The sequence below is a fragment of the Silurus aristotelis genome (genome assembly GCF_946808225.1).
Source record: "Silurus aristotelis genome assembly, chromosome: 2".
In the NCBI taxonomy this organism is placed as follows: Eukaryota; Metazoa; Chordata; class Actinopteri; order Siluriformes; family Siluridae; genus Silurus; species Silurus aristotelis.
The window spans coordinates 27054949-27073354 of NC_139575.1; the positions used below are offsets into that span (position 1 = coordinate 27054949).

The 18406-nt window shown below is 37.2% G+C and overlaps 1 protein-coding gene across 1 annotated transcript in view; it reads left to right on the top strand.

Annotated features, from left to right (window-relative positions):
- The window catches only part of gxylt2 (glucoside xylosyltransferase 2), a 31399-nt gene that overhangs the window by 5629 nt on the left and 7364 nt on the right, over nt 1-18406 (top strand). Inside the window, exons 2-5 of the mRNA XM_083533644.1 lie at nt 8621-8816; nt 13360-13491; nt 13591-13842; nt 16700-16823. Coding sequence (XP_083389770.1) covers nt 8621-8816; nt 13360-13491; nt 13591-13842; nt 16700-16823 — 704 coding nt within the window. The remainder of the gene's footprint in view (nt 1-8620; nt 8817-13359; nt 13492-13590; nt 13843-16699; nt 16824-18406) is intronic.

Consider the following 18406-nt stretch of genomic DNA (forward strand, 5'->3'; position numbering starts at 1 on the left):
CATAATCGCGACGTGATAGTGGTGGTATTAAGAGGTGGATTAAGTTGGGGAAAGTCCATTACAGTGAACCATTTTGCCCTCCAGTCAAAGCTGACGTTATTGAAATGAAATCGGCACCAACTCACTTATTTTCCAATAACTCACTCATTTAGCAAGTTATTAATGATCACAGTATTATATAGGCTGCCATTAGGTGTTCAAGGTTTATATGACTCTCGCTTTATTAAAGCCAATTTTATTCATTTTATGTGAAGGTTCTTTTAGATATGTGTTTTTTAGTCTGTTTATATTGAGCCCTGGTATGACATGCATTGAGAGAAAATGGCAAATCAAATTGCAACCTTTGTCTTTATGTTCATCTTTCAACAGTTTCACATTAGTTTTTTTCCTTGATTTGGAGGAAACTTGTTTTGTAGCTTTTTTTTTAATTTTATTACTGTTGGCCACTTTAAGAACTGGATGCTTGGCTTGTATTGTACTGCCTCCCTGTTAAGTTGTTTTGCATGCATGCGCATGAGTCATTCACATGATTAAAGTTTACTGGGGGAAAAAAACACAGCTGGATCATCGGGTTTTGCTGTGCTGTGTGTAGCATTGCGGGAACATGCGAACAGAAACGTTTTTAACAAACGGCATTCGTCATCAGATGGGATTCAGTTATGATGTCGTTTCCCCAGGAGGCAAATGTACGGGTTCATCGCATTACATAGAGCCATAAGCATGTCATCTGGCAAATCTCTCGTTCTCTGTCCAACACACACACACACTTTCGATTTTCTCTGTGCTTACTCTAAGCATCCCAATAAGTTGTGTCTCATTGCCTCAAGTCTTTACCATAAAAGCAAAGCAATTATCAGGTTTTTTGCTTTTAGACAGCAAAATTTGTAGGTGATCTACAGCCAAGAATGGCATGAGAGATCAGCCTTTGTCAGGCAAGACTTGGGAATTCAGTTGGCCAAGTGGAAAAAGCCTGCTGGAAAATGCTGGCTGGAATCCCATGTGTTTAGAGAGGGAGAATTCTCTCTGGTTGGAAATGCACACATTAGATTTTTCCTTCTAAAAACATTTTTTATTTGAGCCACTTTCTATACACTGTACTTGCTTTGTCCCACTCGAAAGTCTATGGAGTTTATTTTAACGTGGTCCTGTTATAGCTGGGCATTACCTGATTATTACCTGCTGTATGCACACGCCCTATAATAAGAATGACTTCCTTCTCTACCCTAAACGTTTCCAGATGGGCTGAATCGAGCTGCAAAATGCTAAATCGAGCCTGTAAGCCCTCTGTGCTGCCGAGCAGGTAGAAAGCTCGCAACTTTGTGCTGGCAGATCCTTGATAAGAGTTGCACAATATTTCAACAAATCTATAAAGACGTATTCCTGCGTGTTCAATAGACACGGCCGATAAAACATGAAAGGCTGTCGAATAATACTGAATGACCAAGGAAAGGACGAAACTCTGCTTAATGCTTATCATGTCTCATGAGCTAAATCAGTGAATAAGAAGCCTTTTCAATCATTGTGGTTGCTTTGTGTGCAATTTCTTCAACATGCGCTTCTTTTCCTCCTCCTCCTCCTTGGCCATGCATTACTTTAACAATAAAACTTTTATATTGACTTCAGAGAGAAGAGCCTCGTGAGTGCAAAGTGGAACAGGGTGGGGAGGGGGTCGGCAAATTATTATTTCATTAGCGAGGCCAAGCTCTGTTTACCCAAAGGCCCAATTAACTAAGCTAAAAAGATTAGCTAATTATGCGCATTAATACGGACTATGAAGCTACATAGTCGTCTCCAAGGGCCGAGCCCTCATTTATTTTCCAGTCTTTATTGTGTCTTGGTAATGTCCCTTGTGATCAAGTATATCCTGTGTACAACCTTCACACATAGGCAGAATGTGTGTATGTATGTATATAATATATATACATACATATACACACACATTCTGCCTATGTGTGAAGGTTGTACACAGGATATACACAAGCTGAGATATATATATATATATATATATATATATATATATATATATATATATATATATATATATATATATATATATATATAATCTCAGCTTGTAGTTCAGTGGTTAAGACATTGGACTTCTAATAAGAAGGTCACGAGTGGAAATCCCAAGAACACCAAGCTGCCGTCTCAACCTGCTCAGTTGTTGATGAGAATCAAGTCAGATTTTCTAAAGGACGTCTGCCATAAATGTCCATGTTTTTTCATAATATTAACATAGTGTATTGGTTTTGAATAATATGTTTACATTTGCTCAATGAAGTACAGTTCTAATGCACTTTACTGTATTTTGCTATATTTTGTTTCTATTTGCATATCTCCATATTCTTGATTAAAAAAAAAAAAAATCAATTTGAGGGTCTCACTATGACAATGCAGCGGTCCACAACCTTTTTTTTCTTAAAGGTGTGGCGGATAAATACAACAAAATAAAATGATACGACTGGCATCAAAACTGGTATTTTCTAAATATAATAATAATGGTGAATCCACTGTGTTGTTGTTTGTTCATTTTGCTAGCTTGTGGGTTTGACTTTAGCGGTAATGTATAATGTGTTAGCAGCCGGAGCAGCCCCTTTAAGAAAGTAGGCGATGGAGGTAAGACATGTGACCGAGGGAAGCATCTTGACATGCATCAAGAGTGAGTGGTTGACAGATGTGGCGGAAAGAATCCGGTAACTTTCCAAAATAAAACATCGTTCAGAATCAGATAATTAAAAAAACGGAAATAATTTATGTATTCTTTCTGTGCGGCCCGGTACCAATTGACCCCCGGCCCGGGGGTTGGGGACCACTGCCTCGATGCATTAAATACCCAAAAGTATATAGACACATTACGTTATCCTCTTTGCCGGACCCTGACCTCCAACCCACTAAACACCTTTGTGATAACCTGAAACATCAACTGAAGTTCTGGTGGTTGAACGAGCACAAAACCACATTGTACAGCATTGACTAAATAAAATTACGTAAACATAAACCCAGATTTTATTCACAATATAACAAACTTATATCAAATGTTTAAAGTGTGGAAATGTTTAATTTTAAGGGAACAATTTTGAAGTTGATGCTTCAGTACAGCTCTAAGATTGGACAGGGCCATTTTAACTTTCAAATGCAGTTTCTATACATGGAAACTGAGGAGACCAGTTGCTGGAGTTTTGGAAGAAGAATGTTGTCCCATTCAAATCTGATATAGGATTTTAACTGCTTAACAGTCCTGGGGCTGTTTTTAAATGGTGAAAGGTCTGCAGCCAGCCCACATGGACTCTTCTACACTGAAGCCATGTAGTATGCGGTTTAGCATTGTTTTGTTGAAATTTGTATATACCTTTGTGTTTATTGTGCCTTTCCAAATGTGCAAGCTGCCGATTTCATAGGCATTTGTGCACCAACATTCCATTGGAGATGTGGATTTTGAACTTGAGCGCTGATGACAAGCAGGTTGGTGACAGCGGTGTTTCTGGATCATGTTCACGTATGGCTTCTTCTGTGCATAATAGAGCTTTAACTTGCATTTGTGGATGTGGATACAAAATCAAACTTGCTTTAAATGCAGTGCCCATGAGTGGCCAAATATCTGATTGAATATTCATCCTTACCTTTGTGCACCCTTTTACATTTGACTCTTGATATTATGTACTCTATATGAGATATTCAAAGCCTCCACAATTTTATGTTGAGGAACATTTGTAGATGAAGCCGATTCGTGAACCTCTGTCCATCTTTGTATGCCGAGTCACGTTACTGACTTGTTGGCGTTTAACCTAATTAGTTGCGAAATGTTTCTCTAGCTATTTCTTTTTAGTAACACATACTTTTCCAGCCTCTTGTTGCCTCGTCCCAAATTTCCTTAGACGTGTTGTGACCAAAATAAAAAATCTTATTTTTTTTCTTAAAATACTACATTTCCTCAGTTTAAACATTTTAGAGTTTGTATGTTCTTTTGTGAATAAAATATGGGTATATGAGATTTGCAAATCAATCAAATCAAGTTGTAGTTCTTACCGACAGCCAGTGTTGGGATTCAGAAAAGGCTGTCACTCACTAGAATCGAGGTGCTCAATTTAAAGGAAATACACATTTTGTTTTGCAAAATGAGATTTTTTTTGCTGGTATCTGTTACAAAACAGTCAGCTGAACCTGCTTGTTTCAATAAAAATAAAAAATAAAGAATAAAAACCTTATAAACTGGATATATAACCTGCTTGTTTTGGACATCGGAACTAACAATATGTCCTTCTGCTGTGAATTTCCCCGTGTAGATCAAAATGACTGTGTAAAAAGATACAACAAAATCAATTTCCAAAGAATGATTAGTCACTGTAATCTTTCTAATCTACTTAAGAGCATACGTTACTTTTTTCTATCTCGCGCGCACACACAAACATATACATGCAGAAATCATTCTGTTAGGATGCAGATACTAAATGTCACCATATTTGAGCAACACAAAGGCGGAATGTGATGGGTATGACTACCTCAAGCAATTTCGACATCTGATGGACCAATAAAAGGAAGTGGAATAAGCTTAAAAATAATCTGGGGAAGTACCACACATAGTGGCAAACTGCATTTACACTGCACAGGGGAATTTCAGTTGATCTATGTACATGGTTTATAGTGCCTCGAGTTTTCTGAAACTCTCTCTCTTTGAAGGTGGGGCGTCTAATATGGTGCTTCGTCGTGTTTTATTTCTGTTCATTTGGATAACCTGCACTCTACATGCCAAGTGCAAAGTAGTGAACTTTTAAAATATAATGATGCCACATCTTTCAGTGTGCGGGTTTGAAGAATTTCCTTAAAGTGGGAGGAGGAATACAATTTAGCTATAATATGATCATAAAAACTGTATTTAATATGCAGAAGCAAACTACTAAGTGTTTATTCTTTGTTGAAGCTAAAGCCATACATACTGTATGTCTGATCGAAAATTAGTTGCCCCGTAATTGCCAGATATATAAAAACACGATTCGCATAATTAATCATTCAATGATTCAACCATGTGAATGTTCCAGAAAACCCTTGAGGGTATTAAATCTTTCCTTTTGCTTTTCATGTACATAATGTAGTAAGACGTTTAGTTTAGTTTCATGCAATTCTACTGAGAAATTATATAACTTGCTGAATTTCTGTGATTTATGTTTGTTGCTGTTTTGAGTTTGCGGTTTCATAGATTTCTCACATTTCAGTTTTTCTTTTTTTTTTTTCTTTTTTAGCTGTTTAGGGAATTTGGTGCATCGTTTCATTTCAAATCATTTTTATTTGTATAGCCCTTTTAACAATGAACATTGTTTAAAAGCAGCTTTGCACAAATAATGTGGTACTAAAGAATAAATAATATTGTTCTTTATAATTGTAGGTTCGTCCCTAATGAATACAAAACCCAGTTAAGACTCCAAACCTCTACACTACCACCGCAACTGTGCCACCTACATCATCTGGACAGTTCAGAATCAATATTTGTCTAATAACATGAGAAAAACATTAAAAAATGTAAATAAAATACAACCTACTCACCAGAGATGCAGACTCATAATTTCCAGCACTCCTCAGAGGCTGTAAGCCAGTGGTACCGCTCGTATTCACTTGTCTGGAAGTGGTGAACAAACCCTTTCCCGGGCTAAGAAAAGCTAGATAGCTTCTGGGTTGGCCGACCTCCTAACAATGTCTAGCTTTTCTTCAAAATGTATTTATAAGTATGTGGTCACTGTTTGACCACAAGCCCCAAAACGGGCCACAAAAGCTGCCATGCAACACAGCAGAAATTAATACAGACTACAAGCATATATCGACTGGTTGTTTTTTTAAAATATGAATCTTGATATAACGTTCTTTTTTTTGCTAATTTTCATTAGCACCTGAATGCTGTATAAGAAGGGGAGGGACACAACTGGATCTGTTGATGTCCCGATACTTATCAGATTATCGCACCTTGTTATTTAATTACATAAAATGGTCAGCTTTAGTCCTGGAACGTTTGCAGCAAATGTATGTGCAGTTATTCAGTCTGTCGAAGCAGTGGCCTAGTTTTTGTCATTTATCTCTGTGGAGCAGCACAGAGTTTATGTGAGAGGAACTGAAATTTTCTCAGCCATTCTCCTTTGTGCTTTATGTGTGAAGTGAGATTGGGTCTCAGGCAGACAGGGAAAAAAAAGCATCGCATTTGTGAATGTACGCTTTTTTTTTTTTTTTACCCGGCACCCCTCACCCACTCACCACAATACCCCTCTTCCCATATCTAGGTCTACATTCAACTTTCAAGTTTGCCTTCTTCAGTTGAAGTTTGATATCTAAATTTTTACTCCCCTTTATTTTCAGTCTGGACAACTACAAACTCCCCAGGCTGCATCACTCTGTTTCTCTTAACCAAATCCTAATAAAATAGAACACACCATCCCTAAGGTCATCTCTGGTTGCAGTGTTGGAGAGTTTACTGATTCTTATAGACCCAGTGTCTGATTTAGACATGGACCACAACGGCAAACTAAAACCAGATTTTGCTTTGTGAGACTCGAGACAAATGTTCAATGGTTTTGGTGCAAATAAGGGCAAACAGAAAAAAGTTGCATCTTCCTTATGTCTGGCAGTTCCCTGGGGACGGTTTAATTCTGCCTTAGGTCTGTTCGCTCTCTACACTGTGTTTGCAGCCCTTTTTATCTCTGATGCAGATAAGACTGAGTGGGAGTGGAGAGCCTTGACTGCAAAGCCAAGTTTTTAAAGTATCTGAGTGAAACAGTAGGCTACAAAACAGTAGCCACGGTACCAGGGGCAAGCAGATTTCATGTCTGCGCTATTCGTTTTTATTATTATTTTAGTTTAATTCAACTCAACTCAATTCAATTCATTTTTATTTGTATAGCACTTTTAACAATGAACATTGTCTCAAAGCAGCTTTACACAGATAATATGGTGATAAAAAAATTAATATGTTCTTTATAAGTAAGTTTGTGCCTGATGGCCGGTGGCGACTGTGGCAAGGAAAAACTTCGCGAGATGGCATAAGGAAGAAACCTTAAGAGTAGCCAGACTCAACATACTCAGGGAACCCATCCTCATCTGGGTTGTATCGAATGTCCATTTATTGCAGATATAAGATGTTGCGGGGTGCAGTAATGGTGATCAGAAACAAACTGTAGTCCTGAGTCAGTGTGGCAGACTGTTGACATGAACTACAGTCCAAATCCATCCTCAAAGTCCCCGTTCTTACTCCGGGATTTCATGGAACTACCCAAGGCGTTGATGAGAAACCTTCCCCAGCCGCACAGAGTGGCCTGCAATCAAAAAGAACACTATCCAGAGGCAGGCCTGGACTAAGTGGGAAGATCCACGGAGGGAAGAGGGGCAGGAACAGTGGTCACTGGAACCACATGTATAAAATGAATTATTAATTATCATTCCTGGTTATGTCTGAGACAAGTAAGTTCTAGCGAAGTCCACAATAAACTAGCACATTTGAACTGAGTTAGCATTGCTCCCTAAAGTCTATTCTTATGTTCGGGTGAAGCTCAATGCTGAAGGTGGACCTCCTGACTCTGTAATCGGCATAAATAATAAATAGGAAGCCAATTGGGATTTTTATTTTTTATTTTTATTTTTTTCTCGGGGTTGTAGGTATTTTTGAAAATTCCTCAGCAAAGATAAGCCGGATAAGATAATGTCTGGAATAAAATTGCATAGCCAGTTCTTTTATTTTAATATATAGTTTTTTTTGCACTGGAAAAAATTACAGTTTGTGATTAAAGGATGAATAAGCGATGTTGGATTCAAAAATTCAGCTTGCATTTTCTGACATTTACATCTAGATGTGCTAAACAGTTGGATTATTGGGGACTTATTTCCCCCCCCAATAGATATTTGAAAATGTGACTGACTGTCAGGTGTTTTCTTTCAGATCGACTGTTTACACAATTAAACGTCAGCTCTGAACGTCAAGCTGCATTTGTTGTTAAACCAACATCAAAACCAGAGAGAAGTCTATGAGAGAAAAGCAAAAGCTATTTTTAAGCTGAGTAAACAGAAATCTAGATCAGAACGATTTGGGTGTAGTGACTATTTGAAATGTGCTGAATTAGAAAGACATCATCGGTGTGCTAACAGGTCAGGCGAAAGAAAACAACAGCAAATATTGTAAGAGCTGTAAAGAAATGCACAAAAGTTATACCAGTCAGGTGTGTATCACCAAACACATTGGCTGAAGACTTGGAGAGCAAAAATATGGAGGATAGAAATCACTATTTGGAAGGAAGAATCAGAAGGCTAGATTGGAATTCATAAACACAGAGATGAGCCACAGCAGTTCTTTAACAAGATTAACTTCTAGGATAGTGAGCTAGAGCTCCTGGAATGTTTTTCCATCTGGTTTCTAAATAATGGTTGACTTTTATGGGGGGAAGTACATTTTAATTGAATTAGTATTATTTTTTACTGTTGATCCTTTGTTTAAAAAAATGATGGAAGGACAGTGAACATTTAAAAGATTAATAACATTTATAACTTTTAAGTGTATATTGTTGTTTTTTTTTATATGCAAAGATGATAATATATACAAGCTAATATCTACAGATTTGTAAGCATTCATACCTTATTTTAATCTCTTCAGGAAGAAGAGTGAGCATGGCCAGTCTGGGTTGAAGCTCCCTCAGGGGGAGGACGTTATGCACCTTGCTGTGGTTGCTTGTGGAAACCGACTGGAGGAAACTCTTACCATGGTTAAATCAGCACTGCTATTCAGCATCAAGAAGATAAGGTTTCACATCTTTGCAGAAGAGGAGCTGAAAGAACAGTTTGAGAAAGAGGTAAGAGTTCAATTAAAGCGCTCGCACATCTTGTGGTACAAGTAAACCTTGTGGTATATTTGACAGTTAATTCCATGCTTGGTTCGCCAATATTTGCTTGCATTTGGTCGATGGCCTATATCTGAGATGACTGCGTAAGCGTTTATCGGCGAAAGCAGGCCGGAGTCATTTCTCTTGCTGAATCATAAATTGAATTTGACTCGAACTCTTATCAGAACATCAGGACCTACAGTTTCCTTCCACTGTGATTTAGTGTGTTGAATTTTTTCGTTATCAAACCACGCAAGATACTTCTTGCACATACTATTCTGTGTTTTTTATTTTATGATTATTATTTTATGAAGGTCACTTGCAATGTCACTTGCACGCTCATATATAGAATAAATCTTCCGGAGGAATTATTGCCCATAATTCTTCATGGTGTTGTTATGTAAGTACTTAACTCTCCATACTGAATTCCACTACTCTTTTACCAAGCTTCAGGTTTGTAGACATCTGAGTACGGCACTCGTATGCGAGTTGCATAACCTATTTCAGATTAATTCACTGTTTGCTGTTATAATAACCTCCACTCTTCTGAGCAGATTTTCCACTGCCTTTTGGAATTTAGCTATGCAGGATTTTTTTCTCATTCTGCCATAGAAGCATTAGTGAGGTCAGGCATTGATGTTGGGCATAGAGCTCTGGGGTGCAGTCACCATTGCAAGTTATCCCAAATGGTTCACTAGGTACAAATAGATGTTTCATGGAGATGGTGGCACATGTTTGGGTCTCCTTGTTCTAGTGAAGAAAAGAAAATTGTTATTGCATTCAAGGACATTCCAGAGAGAATGGGTCACAGGGATAGACATATATGGATTATTAAATATCCTTATTGATGTATGAAAGGTAAGGACACTGTGCAGGTGGGGACTCTGGCAAGACTCGCTATGGCAGCATAATTAAAAGGTAGAGCCAGAAGGTAACACCGACATGAGGGAACTCTGGGAAAAGAGACGCCACACCATCATCAACAAACCTGAGTGAACGCGTGAGTGTGAGGGGACGACAGCATATAAATATCCCAATATAAATAAACACTCTATATCCATGGTCCCTCCAGATCTGCTCCTTTACCTAAGAAAAACCTACTGATAAAAGACTTGACTAAATAAATATGTTTCAGCCTCGACTGAGACTGTGTCTGAGTCCCAAACACTGATTGGAAGGCTGTTCCATAACTGTGGAGCTTTGTAAGAGAAAGATCTCCCCCCCCTGCTGTAGTCTTCATTATTTAAAGTACCAACAAATAGCCTGCATCTTTTGATTTATGTAGGCACGGGGGATCATACTGGTACAGAAGTTCACTCAGATACTGAGACTGTTAAGTGCTTTATACGTCAGTAGTAGTATTTAATAATCAATGCGAGATTTGACTGGGAGCAGTGTAGACTGATTAAAACAGGGTTGATGTGGTCATATTTAGTATGTATAGTGAGGACTCTTGCTGCTGCATTCTGAACCAACTAAAGCTTCTTTATGCACTTATTTGAACACCCAGACAGTAAAGCATTACAGTAGTCTAATCTAGATGTAACAAAAGCATGAACTAATTTTTCTGCATCCCGTAACGACATCATATTTCTAATTTTAGCACTATTTTTAAGGTGAAAGAAGGCGATTCTGGTAATATTATTCACACAAGCCTCAAAGGACAGACTAGGGTCAATAATCACACCAAGGTTTTTGACTGCTGTACACACTGAGATAGAAACACTATCCAGAGGTGCTACGTAATCGGAAAGTTTACCTCTAGCTGCATCTGGCCCTAGTAAAAGTATTTTCTGTCTTATCCGAGTTGAGCAAAAGGAAGTTATCAAGCATCCACTGTCTAATGTCCTTTAGACACTCCTCAACATTGTTAAGCTAATCGCTCACATCTGGTTTTGCTGCTATTCCAGCATAACAATAGAAGCTAATACCATATTTACGTATAAGTTGAATTGTTCCGTGTGTAGAATTTCATCATCCTCCACTAGCAAAAAAGGCAAATCAAAAATTGCTTTCTGTTTGTTTTACTTGAACCCTGTTGCATGATTGAGTTGAACACCCTGCTTAGTGGCCTCATATGTGGGTTAGAAAGATTGAAGCTTCATTCATTGATGCATGTGTCTTTGTGGTTTTGGTTTTTAAAACATTACGTGGTAAGTTTTGCACGCAAATGTTTAAGTAAATGTGATGCCAGGGTTCCTTGGGCTTGTGCTTGCCAGTTCTGAAAAGTCTAGGCTGATTAAAATTGGCCATTTCAGATCAAGTCCCTTCCCATAGACCCCCAAAAGACACTCTTCTTTCTTTTATATAGAGTTACTATATTTAATAGTTACTGTATGTAATATGAAAGTGTCAACCTTTGTACCTATTACTTATGGCCTGAGTTGGTGATCTGCACTGTTCAGTGGAGAAGACTGTTTATGTGTCCAAGCAGTATATTGCACATGGCAAGGGAACTGCTACAGCTCCGATGTGTTAATATATTCTAGTCAGCCAGACACTGCCATCCCAGCTTGTCCTTAGCACTGCTCTAGTGGGGCCATTCAGTAGAGTCACGATGGTAACGAGTGGGGAAAAGCCTTCACATCATTTGCGCTTTGATCCCTCACCCATATCAGTGACACAACTGCTGGCTTTTGGTATTGTGAGCTCTCCCTCTGGAACAAACTGTTTCATAGTAATGTGGACTTGGCGTGCAGCAGAGCAGAAAATGATCGAGTCCACATGTAGAACGGGTGGCTTTTTGGAGTGGAGCTCTAGGTCCCTGTATAATAAACAGCCATTGAAAAGACGCTTTAAAAGTAGCTGGAGGAAAAAATTAATTTCTGCAAGTGTGGCATTAAATGAGAGTAGTCTTTAATCATTTACAATACAGAAGTAATGGGAAAATCACATTGATCTGTGGTGTTTCTGCAGCCCCTAGTGTATTATGTTTGGGTTGAGTTAAATATGCTCACTTGCTATGACTTGTTTTTTCTGTTTCAGCAAAAATAGTGATTTTTGTCGCAAACATGCCGAGATATATTTATTTTTCTAAAAAATAATGTGCTATGATTTAGTAAATTTCAATAAACTGTGCTTATTACCTGCATGTAGACCAAAGGTTTTTGTGGTCACTCATATGTGATAGTTGAGCATCCCATTAAAGATTTAGTCCCACTTTACTGCTACAATAATCTCCACTCTTCTGGGCTTTCTACACTCCACTTTGGAGTGTGTGCCAGTGGAGATCTGTGCCTATTTATCCACACAGACAATCGTGAGATCAGGTAGTGATGTTTCATGAGGAGACCTGGTGCACACTCAGAGTTCCAGTTCATCTCAAAGTTGTTGAGGGGGTGAGGTTGAGGGCTATTCGAGGCAAAGCCAGTGGAACTCGCTTTGTTCAGGGCCACGGTGTCATGGTGGAACACATTTAGAACCCTTCGTGAAGTGAAATTTTAATGTTACAGCATATAAAGATATTCTAGACAATTATGTAGATTGCTTCCAGTATTTTGGCACCAGTTTGGAAATGGGTGTAATGGATAGATGTCCACATTTTTTATCATACAGTGTGTTTAATCTGTGCAATAATTGTTAGTAATGCCAGCTTTCTATGTTAATTAATATAGCAATATATTACTTGATATTGGACTTTATTAGGGAAATTGTTTTGAGCAGAAATTGATGACTCATATCACGTTGGACAAAGTTTCAAATGAATTCTCTGGTTTAAAAAAATGCCCTTAAGCAACAAATATATGCATTAAGATAATACACAATATTTCATGACATACCTTTAAAGAAATCTTTGGAATCTAACAAATAGAAAATCTCAATCGTAATCATTTGTGTGACTGAATGTTTTCAGTGAAACATTCTGGATTTGTACTTGAACTCTATTGAGGTGTTTTTGTTTTTCAGGGATGCCAGAGATGCTATTTTGCTGTGGTTGAAAAAGGGGGGGTGGGGGGGTTAGCTAAGTAAAAAACCCATCAAGGAATTGAGACTCAGTGCTTATTTCAGTGGTTGTCAAAGAACCATCTGTGAATAGATGAAGTAAATATTAAATGAATTAGAAATGAATTAATTGTTATTTAGTTTCAAACTGACACATTTTGGTATAAAGAGTGGCATTTAGTTTTCTTTATTTTTCACTTTCAGGGGAAACCAGACTCAAATATTGTCATATGCATAAGAGAAACACAGGAAATCGTGGAAATTACATTAAGCAGAATGTGAAGATTTGATCATGTGAGGATTTTTGCTTTGAACGTTTAAAAAAAAAAAGAAAGAAAGAAAAAGAAAGTCTTGGAATCACGTGGCATAGCATGTGGCCTGCAGCACATTACACACAAACACTGATACTACACACACTGTGTAAAGTCGAATAGTGGGATAATAATAAGTATATAATAATAGATGGATCTTAAGTGTGTCCTAATTGGTCTAAAAGTGTGTTCAAAGAATTGTCTGTTTTTGATTTCTTGAACAGACTGAATTTGCTGACCACCTCTATTTTCTTTCTCAGCTGAGCCGCTGGCCACGGCCGCTCTCCTCCAAACTCCAGTACACTCTTTACCCAATCACCTTTTCCGTGGGTAATGCTGAGGAATGGAAGAAGCTCTTCAAGCCATGTGCTGCCCAGAGACTCTTCCTTCCAGTAAGGACTCGCCTTTTTTTTTATTTATTTTATTATCATTTAATCACTTTCTTAGGATTTTTGAAAAGAATGTAATAAACTTGCTTATCCGATGCTCAGGTCATCCTGAAAGACGTCGACTCGCTGCTGTACGTGGACACAGATGTCCTCTTTCTCCGACCAATGGATGACATCTGGAAATTCCTGAAGGCTTTCAACAGCACTCAGTTGGCAGCCATGGCCCCTGAACACGAGATCCCCAAAATTGGCTGGTACAGTCGCTTTGCGAGGCATCCGTTCTACGGGGTCACAGGGGTCAACTCTGGGGTCATGCTGATGAATCTCACACGCATTCGCAGCACTCTGTTTAAGGTGAGAAGAGAAAACGGTTCTCAACTGGTTCACTATATTGTTCTGAGGATAAACAAATGACTTCATCATTTGAATAATTGATCTTATTCGAGCTTTGAACAGATACTAAATTAATTCATGAATGTATAAAGTCCAGGCTTCGTTACTGAACGCCTTTATAGGCTGAACTTTTAAACAGAAGGGCACATAATTCTTAGTTCTCTTAATAATTGATGGTTTATCATAAGCTGCCACAGACTAACACTTTAGATCCATGACCCACTGATGACCACTCATTTCTTACCATAAAATGTTACATGGTCATTAATTGTATCTTTATTTTCCCTGAAAATTACAACCTTTGCTGGATGAGTAGCACGTCAGAGACAAGATCATTGGAAAGTATTAAAACTTTCTATTGATTTTATTTATTTATTTTTTCTTACCATATCCTACACTACCGTATTTTTTGGACTATAAGCCGCTACTTTTTTCCTACGTTTTGAACCCCGCGGCTTAAACAACGAAGCGGCTTATTTATGAATTTTTCCTGGGTTTTTCCCGGTTTCACAAACTTCAAGCCAAAAACTGAGCAACATAACATTAGACCAATGACATTTCCGAACGGAAACGAAAAAAAACGCACCTCACCTGTGTTCTGAGCTGCACGGCATCGGGAGAAAAAACGTTTTTTTTTTTTTACGAACGACGATGCAAAAGATAAACTCCCGAGAGAAATAGTTGTGAAAGGAAGGAGGAAGACAGTGAACAATGACTTTCTTGGTAGGCTACTGTTTAGATACAAGCCGTTGTAGCGCGTTGAGTCTGGGTGAAGGGAGAGCTCGCTAACTCCAGTTGCAACAGAAATATAAGCACATACAGGTTTCCAAAACTCGTGCTTTTTTTATTATTCTTGGCAACAGCGTTAGTCAAAGAAACTTAGAAATGAGCATCAGAAAATAATAAGGGCATAATCCTCGTCTTGCACACACGCAGTAATACTGGAAAAATGCAGTGCCAGGCTATTCCCAAAATACCGCTATGCTCCTAAAGGAAGCGTAATATAGTTCACCCGTTACACCGTGTGTAACATGTCTTTCGTTAAAGCCTGTGTAAAGTTCATTAGTGTAGACTGACAGTATATACTAGGCTTATAGACAGGTGCGGCTTATTTATGTTACAAAATAAAAAATTATTGTCAAATTCAGTGGGTGCGTCTTATATATTCCGGAAATTACGGTAATCTAATTTACATACCTCCTAAGACTGCTGATAAAGAGCAAGAGGCATGAGCTCTTCAAAATTTCAAAAGCATTGTTGTTTATATTTTGAGAGAGCTTGGAAATTAAAAGTACCTTTTGAAATGGCATTCGAAAGTAATTGCTAGTCAATCATATCAAGCTCCTATAGATTAGATTAGATTAGATTAGATTAGATTAGATTCAACTTTATTGTCATTACACATGTACAAGTACAAGGCAACGAAATGCAGTTTGGGTCTAACCAGAGTGCAGTAACAGCAAGTGCAGGATATACAGTTTTTACATGAATTTACATAGTTTCAATAAAATAAAATAGATTATAAACAGTAATTTAAAGATGTATATGTACTATAAATGTAGTTATACAGATGAATATATATGTACTGAAAACATAATATACAGATGAGTATATATATGTACTATAAATATAATTACAGATGAATATATATATATATATATATATATATATATATATATATATATATATATATATATATTATGTATGTATGTACTATAAATATAATTACTGATGAATATATATATATATATATGTATGTATGTATGTATGTATGTATGTGTATATATATATATATATATATATATATGTATGTATGTATATATGTGTGTGTGTGTGTGTGTGTGTGTGTGTGTGTGTGTGTGTATATATATATATATATATATATATATATATATATATACGCGCGTGTGTGTGTGTGTGTATATATATATGTATATATATATATATATATATATATATATATATATATATATATATATATATATATATATATATATATATATATATATATATGTATGTATGTATGTATGTATTATGAACATGATATACAGATGCCTATTACTATACACAGAGATTTACAGAAGATTTACATATATACACTATATGGACAAAGTTATGTGGACACCTGCCTATAAGATGCATGCAATTTATTTTATGTTTGATTCCCATTACACATTTAAACCCTATTTGCTGTTATAATATCCTCCACTCTTCTGGGAAGATTTAAGATCGTGGGTGTGGAGATTCGTTAAGCCACAAGGGAAGAACTACATGCGGCTGGAAATGTCGGGTGTCCGAATATTTTTGTGCATATAATATTGATTGATTCCTACAGTGAATAAAAAAGGACTCTCTTAAGGGTGATGTATGTGCTTCTGTAAAATAGACTGCTCTGGCTCCTGAGTGTGGGGTTCTACAGGAATAAGACAGATTCTTTAGTCATGGTAATTAGCTAAATGCTAATTCAGACAAGTGCTTTTCCCCTCAGCCTGGCATCAATTGTCATGGTTTTGAGTTGGGAGCACTATTTTTGCATGTCGCACAAATCCGATGCTAGTTGTTTTCTTTGCCACCTTGCTAATGCTTTAGTCCTTACTTCTCCATTACATTTATCATGAACCCTTTCACTCAGAGACTTAAAAAAAAAGAAGAGCAAAAGCGTGTAAATGTGGCTGCTTCGATATTAGCATACTTCCAGAAACTTTTTTTTTTTTTACACAATTACCAGGTCATTTTAAACCTGAGCCTTTCAAATGTCTGTAAATAAGCTGCCAGACAGAGTGTTGAGGAAAATAACCTGCCAAACTCAATATTACAGAACAGCATGATCGCTAGCGGCCTGTCATGGGAGGACTTGCTTCATCCACTCTACCAAAAATACAAGAATCACATCACGTGGGGGGACCAGGACCTCCTTAATATTATTTTCCACTATAATCCAGGTACACGTTTATAATTAATTACATATGTTTGTTTTTGTTGACAAGTGTCACAAGTGAAGTGTAACATATTCGGTAGCTTTTGTCTGTGTTATAAGTTGCTTATGATTACAATGTGTGACTCGATCTTAAGTGGAATGTGCTGGTCAAATGTCCACAAACTTTTGACCTAGTGTATGGTGTATATGAAAGACAAGGTTTTCATCTATTATTATTATTAATTTATTTTATTTATTTATTTTTCTTTTTTTTTTTTTTTTTTTTTTTTTTTTTTTAGGTATTTTGTTGTTCTTCTTGAAAAGGTGCCTATGTTAGTACAAGGAACATTCTCTAGCGCCACCATTTCTTGTTCAATTTGAACCTAATTATTTGTTTATGTGAACATTGTGTCTAACATTTATAAGCTTCCCAGGAATATCTAGGTTCAATTGGGTTCGATTAGATTTTCCGCCATCTTGGATTTTGCAAAAACTGTGGGGTTTTTTGGGGTTTTTTTGCTACTTCTCCTACAAACGTATTTAGTCTTTGGTGCACGTTATCTTTGAGGTAAGCTAAAGTATTTTGAATACTACACAGTAACGGAGGTCACATTTGTCGATCTCGCAGGATATGCGATATCTCAGCAACAAGGCTACGCAACAGGTTCCATACTGGTCAAAAGTCACAGTTACAAGCTGAAGATTCTTTTAGATTTCACAGATTCTGGCTGCTCAGCCCCTGAAAATGCTGCTGGCAGCTTTAATTATTATTTTATTTGTGGTAGTAGTAGTAGTGATTGTGGTGGAGAGGTTTTCAATTGTGAGCTTTTGATCCAGCGGCTAATGCTTTAACCACTGAGCTAACACCACCAGTAGTAGCAGAAGTAGAAGAAGAAAAAGAAGAAGAAGGAAAACACATCTATAGACTATTTTTATAGACCAATGATGTAAGCCAAAACATTCACAGTTGGTTACATGGTGCTCTTCATCCCTTGTCAGAAAACCAATACAGTTGTTAGAGTATAAAAACAGACGACATGTATACTCTAACAACTGTATTGGTGTTGCTCTTTTTTTCCTGAGTGAACCCAATTTTTTTATTTTGTATTTTTTTTAATCGCACCTCCTCAGCAGTTTGTTCAGGACTCTGTGTGTGAGTGGGTAAACACTTATCTACTCTGGAGTGACTGTGACAAACTCTGAGCAAGGTGTGAGGATTAAGTACTTGTGGTGGTGAAGGAGACTTGGCACAGCTTGCGCTTGCTTGTCAGCGAGATGGAGCATAGCCAAAAATAGCAGCGCAGAAAACAGCCATTCAGACGTGTGAAAAGAATGTGTGAAACAAGCTTGTTAACCTTAGGAAGGCTAGACTTCAGTGGTGGCAAAAAAACAAAACAACCCTGTATAGACATTTTGTTTTTTGGGCTGCTCCTTAAAAAATAAAAACAACTACCAGAGTTGCATTTGTGTTCATATACTGAACTGATAATATGTTTATAAATTTATCTTTAAGTTTTGTGTTTCTGTATAAGAAGGATTTACCCTTGTTCCAAAATATTAGTGTGTTAATTTTGTACCAATACCAATACTCAAGTACGACTCTTTGGC